At 38.0% G+C, this 11016-nt stretch overlaps 3 protein-coding genes across 3 annotated transcripts; 1 reads left to right on the top strand and 2 right to left on the bottom strand.

Moving 5' to 3' along the window:
• The first annotated feature begins 3122 nt into the window (after positions 1 to 3122).
• On the top strand, positions 3123 to 4091 carry LOC149171115 (protein DETOXIFICATION 41-like). The gene is made up of 4 exons (XM_089427442.1): positions 3123 to 3346; positions 3456 to 3574; positions 3743 to 3829; positions 3908 to 4091. Exons 1-4 carry the CDS (start codon positions 3244 to 3246, stop codon positions 3986 to 3988), a joined length of 390 nt encoding a protein of 129 aa, XP_089283568.1. The 5' UTR covers positions 3123 to 3243; the 3' UTR covers positions 3989 to 4091.
• Positions 4092 to 6136: 2045 nt separating this feature from the next.
• Positions 6137 to 7280, bottom strand: LOC149171114 (uncharacterized). Its single transcript, XM_089427440.1, has 3 exons — positions 7110 to 7280; positions 6826 to 6924; positions 6137 to 6692 (listed from the first exon to the last, which is right to left on the bottom strand). Exons 1-3 carry the CDS (start codon positions 7278 to 7280, stop codon positions 6537 to 6539), a joined length of 426 nt encoding a protein of 141 aa, XP_089283566.1. The 3' UTR covers positions 6137 to 6536.
• Positions 7281 to 8932: 1652 nt separating this feature from the next.
• On the bottom strand, positions 8933 to 9454 carry LOC149171113 (uncharacterized). The gene has a single exon (XM_089427439.1). It carries the CDS (start codon positions 9431 to 9433, stop codon positions 9230 to 9232), a length of 204 nt encoding a protein of 67 aa, XP_089283565.1. The 5' UTR covers positions 9434 to 9454; the 3' UTR covers positions 8933 to 9229.
• Positions 9455 to 11016: the final 1562 nt, after the last annotated feature.

Raw genomic sequence — 11016 nt, 5'->3', positions numbered from 1 at the left:
TATTTAGTTAAATTTTAATTAATTTTCCCAAGTTTTTTATTGCAGACTTATTCTTTTTAGATTCAGTTTGTTGATTTTATCCGAACTCTGCAATCGCCTGTGTTACTTTTACCCAAAGTTTAATTCTCTCGGATTTTCGATTGCACTTAGTTAATTTTACCCAAAGTTTCGGTCACCTATGGTGGAGCGGGGCAGGAGCAAAATACACGTGCCGCCAAAAATACACCTGCCACCGCCAGGAGCTCCCAAAAATACACCTGCCACCCTCCAAAAAATACACATGCCACACCGCCACTTACACCTGCCACCATATCCATCCATGGTAAACTCGCCAGATTCAGAGCTCCGCATTCTTCTCCGAGTGACCATGGAATGAACATTTTGTCACCAAAATTCATGGTGAGCAAATGCTGGAACTGGAGGGGGAGGCCAAAATTCAGAAAAAAACCTGTAGAAGACCTAGAGATTTTAGTGTCTAATGTGAAGGTAGATGATCATCATTTTTGTGACAACTGCCACACATCTATGGTAAGTTTCCACAGAAGCTGTGATGATTGTGAGTATGATCTTTGTCTTTCTTGTTGCAGTGAGCTTGGGGAAGAGCGTCTACCAAGACATTGTGCTGAATTTATCAGCCCCTTACCTTTCAAGGAGTACACCCATCCTAAATCTGGGATTCTAAATGCTTCCAAAGCACTCCTTGAAACCTAATTTGGGTCCCAAAACTTACATAGCCTATGGCTTCAAGGAAGAGCATATTAGAAGAAGGGATTTAGTCACTAAGCTGCACTTGGATGTGGCCGATGCTGTCAATATTATAACGCATACAACCGAAGTCAAATTCACAGATTCCAAACAAAAAGCGATAGATAAATTGAGAGAAAAATACAGAATAAGTGATGGGCTGCCAGAGAGTTCAGGGAGGATTGAAAACAAAGACTCTGAATTTGGAGGTGCTCTTTGGGATATTTTTCGGAGAGAGGATATACCCAAGTTACAAGATTATTTGGTGAAACACAAGGGGGAATTCAGGCACCTTGAAAATAAGCATCTTACACAGGTTACTCATCCAATTCATGATCAGACTATTTACCTGAATGAGTATCATAAGGGGAAACTGAAAGAAGAATATGGAGTAGAGGCATGGACATTTGAACAAAATCTTTACGAGGCAGTCTTCATTCCAGCTGGGTGTCCTCATCAAGTTCGGAACCTCAAGTCATGTATTAAAGTTGCCATGGATTTTGTAATGTATTCAGTTGACTGAAGAGTTCCACTTGCTGCCCAAGGATCATAGGGCGAAAGAAGACAAGTTACAGGTGAAGAAGATGATTCTCCATGCAATCAAGTCCACCTCACAAGAGCTCGACAGTTTGACTTCAGTTGGGGAGAACAGAGAAAAGGGAGAGTGTCTAGCATTGTAGAGAATGTGAACACAATCTTGTTGCTGTTATGTTTCTCATCCTATGAGGGTGATTTTTTCATGTTTTTCCTCAATACTTTTCCACAAAGAGCATGATAAGTCTATTGTATCTTGTGGTTTAATAATATTTGCTAAATAGAGGTGTGAGGAATGCACCTCAGTTTTTTGAAAATATTTTTTCTTTATTAAGTTTATTCTTAAATAGAAGTGTGAGGGAATGCACTTCAATTTTTAAATGTTTATTCTTAATAAGTTGGAAAAATAGATGTTCGTTCTATTTTTAAATGATTTGTCTTGGAGTGAAAAGATATTGCAGAGACTTAGTTTTTATTTGGCCTTGTTTTTTATTATCCAGTACGCTATATGAATGTGTTCTAATATCAACTTAATTGTAGTGAGTTCATTCTCGCGTAAAGATTCTTAATTTCAAGGTAAATTGCATAAATATTCTGTGACAGTCCTTTGCAAACAATGTAGAAATTCTACTGCATCAGTCATGGTTCAAAAACTGCTTATGTTTATTTTCTTTAAGTTGGAAAATTATTTAGAATCCGTTAGAACTATTTTATTCATCATCAACTAACCATTATTGTAGGATCAATGGCAGAATCTATTATTGTAATTCCAGTGAGCTTCTTCTGATCACAGAACTAACAATAGTTTATCATCAAATAACTATCATTGCAGGAATAATGGCAGAAGCTATGAGTTTCTTCTGATGTCATTGTCCTGTAACAGGCCTCTACAAACAATGTGGAATACTAACATACGACTCCAGAGTTTTCATTGCTTATTATGTTTATTTTCTGTACTTTGGAAAGTTTTGTTAAATTTTTTAAGATAGGGTTAGAATCAGTTGGAACTATGTTAACAATACTCACTATTATTGCAGGCAATATGGCAGACTATTATTACTAGCAATTGTCCCAAAAGGTACAAAGAGAGGCCGATAGGATTAGTGAAAGGAAGAAAGTTCTATAGATAGTCAAGCATATATAAAGGTAAGTAGTGACGAAGGCAATAACCACGTTGGCATCGGCTGTTATGCTAACGTATGCCTTAATACTCTTTGGAAGATACACAAACTATCTAAATTATATCTGGGTGTTTACATAATAGCTTAGCCTGTTTTGACAAGTTTTGTTTTGTTCCACACCTAATTTTGCAGTTTGGAAATATGGTACATTGAAGTATTGGTGCTTGTATCGGGTTGGCTGCCAAATGCAGAGGTCGCTCTGGATTCCATTTCTGTTTGGTATGAGACTTTCCCATTTAAAGCTAACTAATTTAAAGCCAAATACAAGCTCCATGCCTATGCATTGTCCCAACTTTGTTAGATAGCTATGCCAGTTAATATATCTCTAACGTGCCAGGTTTTGAACATATATGCAGCATGAATTATTACAACTGGGAGTTGATGGAAATGTTGGGTCTCAGTAGTAATATATTGTTTTATTGGGGCATTTTTATGGCTATTGCAGATTTTGGGAATATCTTTAAATCTGACCATCGCCAGAGGGGTCAAACAATTGACCCCTCTCCTGAAGGTAGGATTCTCCAATATTGGGCAAAACTGCAATTCACATAAATTCAACGGTTTTATATAGCATGGTATACCTTTTTTTTCCCATTTGCTGTATCTAGAAATTGGTTTTCTTTATTGTGGTATTTATATTATTTGCAGTATAAGAGTGGGTAATGAGTTGGGAGCCAGGAGACCTAAAACTGCAAGATTTTCAGTTATAGTTGTGGTGGTCACTTGCTTCATAATAAGTGTCATACTTGCCATTGGGATTCTGATACTGAAGAAAGAACTCGCCATGGCCTTCACAAGCACCACTGTGGTTATACGCGCAGTCTATGCATTGATACCTCTACTTGCAATATCTGTTCTCTTGAATGGCACCCAACCTATTCTCTCAGGTTGGAATTTTCAGTATCAACAATTTATTTGCAGCAGAAAGCTGGTAGTTGATGTTTGCTATATTTAGGTTATATTTTCGTTGACATCATAAAGGTATTGTGATTGCAGGGGTGGCAATTGGATGTGGATGGCAAGCTGTGGTGGCATATGTGAATTTAGTGACATACTATCTTGTTGGCTTACCAGTTGGAATTGCTTTAGGATTGAAGACCAGTCTTGGAATCGATGTAATTATTTGAAATACATAGCTAACTTTTTCTACTTTTATTTGTTTTTTTCAATATAATTAGATTGTCCATGCTCAAAGATGCAAAATTAAAAGATAACAGAGGAATAATCTTATCCTGTTTCTGAGTATATTGTAGTATGTTTCTTTCTGACATTGGCAATGGCAGGGAATCTGGTGGGGATTAATCCTGGGAGTGGCACTGCAGACGTTAGTACTCATTATTCTTACAGCACGTACTAATTGGAACAAAGAGGTTTGTTGCATTTTCACTTCCTGAACATTTATAGAAAATAGATAAGAAAATGAATGAGCTAACGAGGTTTAGTTGCAGGTCCAATCGGCGTCGGAGAGAGTTGAGCGTTCCCAATACGGGGAGTCTGCAGATAACTCAAACGGAGTGGTGGTTCCATAAGTTGCATTATTGAAATTAAGAGTGAATCGCATTGCAAAGAAAAGGGCATGCCCAATTTGATGGCAAATCGTTTTGTATGATGCGAGGTACATCGATTGGGACAACGGAAATTGATTCTGGAAATTTCTGCAATCCCTACACATCCTTCCTTTAAAGGGCATTTTACAATTTGGCTTTCCAAAAATGGAAATAGTCTCAACCAAAACTTTCAGTTATACTTTAATCTGTGTCTCCAGATAACAACTCCCAATGATCGCCAGTTCACATAGAACATTGGTTCCACACCAATTGCCCCCACATAAAACTGCTTATGCATCACTCATTCGCAATAGGTTAACATGTTTCTTTGATATCCAATTCTAACAATAGTTTTAGACCATCTTTGTGTTTTGCTTCCTCACATAATCTGTGTTTCCAGATATTTTTCCTTCTACACTCCCATACTCCCATACACTCGTTTTCCTTCTACTCAGACCAATCATCTTCAACTTTGATTTCAAACCAAGAAAGGGGTTCAAGGTTTCTACAATTTCAAATTCAATTAAAATGATTTCAGTTTCTTGGAATTTTCTCTGGAGCAATCTTTGCTGCCCCAACACTGTTTATACCCTTTTCCATAAGTAGGATACATACGCAGCAACTTTTTTCACTCAAACCCTGAAAAAGAACAAGCCTTCAGGGAATTTCGTCTGGATCTTTTATCATTAATGTAAACAAAGAAACACAATCTATAAATTCCCACTGTTTTCTTGAAAAAGGAATCAGAAGAATTTACATTTTAAATGGAAAATATGAATACTTTCGAAATTGTGATGAGTTTCTTCTTCCGTATCTATCACATAAGTAGTTTTAGTGCCACCCCATTGTTGGCCACTCTTCGCCGCTACATCTGTAACCTGGACACTTTGCCTACTTCAATCGCCCTGCACAGTTCAGATCTCTCTTGCCACAGGATCTACGCATCAATTCTGCACTCAATGGCTCCACAATTATAGCCCCAAGCATAATTTTTCAGGGATTACCCTAGATTTGTCACGGTAACAATCTAGAAAGCAAATACTCAAAAGTAATTGATTGAATATATCTCAGTCCCAGATGAAACATATAAAATTAACATTAATGGTAAAACTTAACAACATTTGAATCCTGCAAGTACAGGTAGGGATTGCCTATAGTTACAGCCAAGAATAATGCCTTGTTCAGGATGATATACAATAGAAAAATTCATTATGGAATGAAACGGTTTCATTATGTCTCAAGGATCAAATATGTAGAAATTTTGCATTATGTAATGAAACGGCAGCATTTCATCTCAATGATCAAAGATCTCTTAATCAAAATAATGGTTTCCATTAAATGAATGTCATTACAAATTGCAGGAAGAATAGTTAGGAGCTCTTTAATGAAGAGCAGATCCCCATAATAATCACATGGTCCAGAGAGATATCCCGCAGGTATGTACAAGTAGTTTAGAGTATAAATGAACATAACATATGTACAGGTAGTCTAATAATCGGGACCCATGACCAAATCAAATGACTCACTAAAACAGAGACAACTCAGAAAGCTGTTGCTTCATCTGGATCAGTAAGTCCTTTGTGTTATGGAAACCAACGGAAGATAAATAAAATCAACTATACAGTTAGAAGAACATATTGTATTTCCAGGAGATGAATGAAGAAGCTTTATGGGCTTTCTAAAACAGTTGTTTTTCTGCCAATAGCAGGAACTTTATAGATAGCCCATAACAGTCAACATGGGATCAGTAATGGAGAGGCCATAATTGTTTGCAAGGCCGGACAATAGACACCTACACAGTCTATGATAAAATTTCATCAGGCATAAATGTTAATATGAGAGGAATAATCAAGGGTTCCAGCTCCTTCCCATCCCATCCATTCTTCCCGCTCGTCCCAATAAGTGTTATTGATTCCCATCATGCCCTCGACAGAGTAATCAGCAGAATAGCTTTGCTGCTTTGCCTTTGCTAAACTGGACATTAACGTCTGCTCATCTTAAACTGGACATTAACGTCTGCTCATTATCACAAAAGTAACAACAATCAGAAAATCGTGGGCATAATCTACTAGGTGGTAAATTCCCAAGTTAATGGGGTCAAGGAAATTTAAGTTTTAACACAATAAACTACCCTCAAGTTCAGAGAAGACCTTAATCATCCAAGGAGCACAGCTTATCATGTTTCCATTTCTAGGAGACCAACAATTTGCTTGTGGAGACAATGCCAGCTCAAAATAATGAGATTTGAAAGCAAATGCTTGAAGAGGAGTCAATTATGACACTGAAAATGGACTGGATGACGTATGGGGCAAATATGTACAATGCAGATAGAAAGAGAAGAATAATGAAGAGAAGAAAATAAAAATTTAATGTCATTTCTGATTCTTTGCATTACATATTAGGAGAACGCTGAAAAAGACCAGTTTGATGCATATTATACCAGGCGCTGGATGAAACAATTAGCGCAGGATAAGACAAAAAATCACAAGTTACTTTGATGTCTAAGAATTATGCAGCCAGGGAAGAATACTTACTTCCCAAGCAGACCTATTGTGAAGCCACAGAGGACTAAATAAGTTCCAAATGCCATAAAGGGAATATATAAGTCTGGAGCATTTATATCATAGATAGGTGGCTTGTGTGTGAGACCGCCTGGAATCTGCTCAGCTATCCTTGTCCAATGACCCTAAAAAAACACAGTGAAAACATACAAAAAAAAATTAAACTTATGTATGATTACAAACATTCTCAAGCAAAATGAAAATACTACCACTATGGGGAGATGAATTTTCAGTGGAGTCAGATACTTTGTGACTTACCCTGTGCAAAAAGGGAAACAGGATTACTTTCAGCTTGTTCTTCACATATCGGTTGTTCACTTGAAAATAATATTGTGGATCAGAAAAATATTTGCTGACCTGCTCATAAAAATCATCACCTCAGCTTATTAAGAGAAACTTTGTCAATCAGAAGAAATTAAAAAAGGAAACTATTCTTGCTGTAAACCCCTATCCATGGAATCAATTGACTCATCTCTCATTTTAAATGGAGACCTATTAGAAATTTCAAAGTGATTCAACCAGGATAAAAGTGCAACTCATACAATGCTTTGCACATTTTCTGTGCCACTTCCAAAAATTCTTTCCCCATATGCACCTAATCCATCTCGAATAAATCCTGAAGCAGCCCCATAAAATGCATTATTGAATGGATTTGGTGCTGTGTTTGATGGTGGTCTCTGCATGCCAGGCTGTCCTCCGAGGTATTCATACATGACTTTGGGTACCTGTAACAATCAACCAGGTAGAATAAAGTTAAAAAAACCACGTTACAACCCATAATTGAAAACTGTCCTCAAATAGAGATGAGATAGCCAGAACTCCACTTCTATGGAGAAAATACAGAGTAGAATTGGATCTGACTCCTTTTGATAACTGCCTAGCTGGAAAATATTCCATGGTTTACTTTATTGGTAAATTTAAGTTTATAAATGTTAAAATGAGGAAACATGTATGCATACATGTAGAGGCTAAGAGGAAGTTATGCACATTACATCAAATGCATTATTGAATCGATTTGGTGTTGTGTTCGATGGTGGTCTCTGCATGCTTCAAATAAAAACAGCAAGAAAGCAAAACCATTCTGAGGTTCAGCAAAACATTGACTGATGTAACAAACAAAATATAAATGCACAAGGACGTTCATAAACAGTTCCTGTCGATGATCAAGGTAACAGTTAAATGGGACAGCCAAGAATTTTACCAAAATCTAACTGACTAAATATTTAATATGAAAGGCTACTAACATGTCATTCACCATGAAAAGCATGACATTGCAGGCACCATCTGCCCAGTGTTAGTCATCAGTTCAAACAGCCAAAATCATCACGTACGTACACATGATATATTATAGACCCCAGTACCATCTGCAGTGCCTGCTACTATCATACCGTTTCAAAGGTTGGCTGATTGATGTTCATTGTGTTCAGTTACATTCCTTATAGATAGCCCATAACAGTCAACATGGGATCGGTAATGGAGAGGCCATAACTGTTTGCAAGGCCGGACAATAGACACCTACACAGTCTATGATAAAATTTCATCAGGCATAAATGTTAATATGAGAGGAATAATCAAGGGTTCCAGCTCCTTCCCATCCTATCCATTCTTCCCACTCGTCCCAATAAGCGTTATTGATTCCCATCATGCCCTCGACAGAGTAATCAACAGAATAGCTTTGCTGCTTTGCCTTTGCTAAACTGGACATTAACGTCTGCTCATTATCACAAAAGTAACAACAATCAGAAAACCGTGGGCCTGCATAAGAGTCCCATATTACAGAATGAAAATGCATATAGATAAAGATTACTCTTAGGCAGGCAATTTACCTCATAAGCCTGATTGATCTTGTGACAGTGAAGGAGATATCAGCAAAGCGTTTACCTGTAACAACATAGACTCGTTCACTTGTAACAATGAGGACGATGGTTCTCGAGCTCTCCGCCGATAACAACCCTCCGCCCATAATAGAAATGAAGGCCATGTTCCGCCGGTAACTGAAGGATGAAGGCCATGTTCCGCCCGTAACTTAATTCAAATACCATTAAATTTATTTCCCATACATCGCTGAACAATGTTAGCCAAAAAAAAATGAAGAACCCAACCTGATGTTGGAAGCCATTTCAATCTTTTAGAAAACTAATTCAACAATCACTGATCATTTCTTGTATATCTTCTAATCTATTACTCTGAACATCGGCAATCATCCACATATATAGTATTCACTTGAAGCAACAGGATACACATGGCCATCACCTATTCAATCTGAAAAGTTACTATACATTCTGCTCAAAGACATTCATCAATAACCCTTAAACGGACAAACCCTAACTCCGTGGAATGTCGCCCCCATTATAATAATCCAAGATTGTCCAAGAGAATTTTATTGGTTCAGAGAATATACAATAAATAAGAAAGGACCCTGAAAAGATCCCTTCATTTCCTAGATTAACTTGAAAAAAGGAAACAATGTACCAGATACAAAATACACTGCGTTAACTTGAAGAAAGAAAACAGTGTACCAGATACAAAATACACTGCCTCTACTCCGGAAAAGAATCGAAAAGAATAATATGACATAAATGAGAACTATATATATGAAGAAAATAGTAGCCGCCTCTGAAGGGCATCAGAAAAATGGAACTGAGAACAACCACAAGACATCTCAGTAAAATCGACATGCCAGAAAGGGAATGAAGGAAGCGACGAGGGCAGAGAATAGGGAGGGAAGGGCGCGCATTGAAGCAGCCCCTGCCTCCATTGTCGGACTGGGCGCAGCTGCCTTCACCTCTGCTGCTTCTGCTGCTCCCATCATCATCATGACAACGACCAACAGGGCTACAGATACGTATTTGCCTGCGCCTGCCATTCTTTCTCGCACTCACAAGAAACCTGCAACAACATAGACTCGTTTACTTGTAACAATGAGGACGATGGTTCTCGAGCTCTCTGCCGATAACAACCCTCCGCCCATAACAGAAATGAAGGCCATGTTCCGCCCGTAACTGAAGGATGAAGGCCATGTTCCGCCCGTAACTGAAGGATGAAGGCCATGACCAGTAACTGAAGGAGGAAAAGCGTGACGAATATCACGAAATGTGCACAGATGTCAGTAGAGAGCGGCCCTAAAAAAACTGTGCACAGATGTCAGATGTACATTCTCATCTGAAGAATGCCAGGTGTCAATCTCTCAAAGAAAAGAAGCACGGGAGACAAAGGGAAGGGAGAAACCCATTGATGGCATAACTGTCCACGTGTCAGCACGGGAGAAAAAGGAACGACGAAACTCTGTTCCAAAGGGAAGGCCTATCAGCCTAATTACTACCAAGGAATGTTGTCTACAGATTTTCTTTGGTAAAGGCTAGATTTTCTTTGGCGCGCTATTATTGCAGGCGCTATGGCAGAAAACTAACTATTATTGCAGTCACAATGGCAGACTATTATTATTACTACCAAGGAAGGTTGACTACAGATTTTCTTTGGTGAAGGCCAGATTTCTTTGATAAGTGTGTTTTTTTTAAACCACCTCGTCACTAACACCATTTCAATGTCTGTATCAGCTTTACTAATGAATTGAAGATCCTATTATCGTTTAAATTTTGCTGATCAACAGGACCTACGTTGTTTGCTGAATTCCTTATCAGCAGCACAGGCAGAGATTGGGGCGCGCTATTATTGAATTTAAGATTTCAAGCAACTGGTGGTTAATATATCATGTTGTTGATATCAAAAACAGTAGTTTTAAATGTGGACATAATCCTTTTTTATTTCTCTGGGACTCTGTTTAAATCAAGCCTTGTGTGGGTAGTCATAGTTATCTTCTATACATACACGCATTGGAAACACGAATCTATCCTTTGGCTAAGAATCCGAATCAGCAGAGAGGTGCAACACGGATTTCTACCAAAGGTGCTTCAAAAGAGTTTACATCATAGTTACCAAGTTCAACAGTACTGGAAAAAAATTCGAAAATTCACCAATTCGGTGAATAATTTCCCCATTCAAATTCGGTACGGTCTCCACCGGCCAGCTTGGTCTATTCGTCCGCTTTCTCGCAGCCCCGTGTACATTTCATTCTGTGCACATATTATATAAGATATACCTGAGTATATAAGGCAGTGACGGAAGGTTTCAATGGCATGTTATTTGCATCATTACCAACAATATGATGAAGAATCCACTAAAGAATGGCATGGCAGGAACTAAATAGCCCAGAACTGTTCCTAAACAGCCCAGAACTCATAGAGACGAACAGGCAATTGGTATCAAGCAAATATTTTCCATAAGCTTTTTTGAAGTGGTTTTGGGTAAACGAATAGAGGTATTCAATATATTCAATATTTTTATAAGCTTTTTTGTAGTGGTTTTGGGTAAACGAATAGAGGTATTCAATATATTCAATATTTTATAGACTTAAGAAACCAGGGAGCTATCATTTATACGGCAGGTATG

The sequence above is a fragment of the Pinus tabuliformis genome, chromosome 4_2 (assembly GCF_031772625.1).
Source record: "Pinus tabuliformis cultivar Carrire ecotype Pingquan chromosome 4_2, CPIR1, whole genome shotgun sequence".
NCBI lineage: Eukaryota > Viridiplantae > Streptophyta > Pinopsida > Pinales > Pinaceae > Pinus > Pinus tabuliformis.
This window is presented reverse-complemented; position numbering and strand designations above follow the sequence as displayed.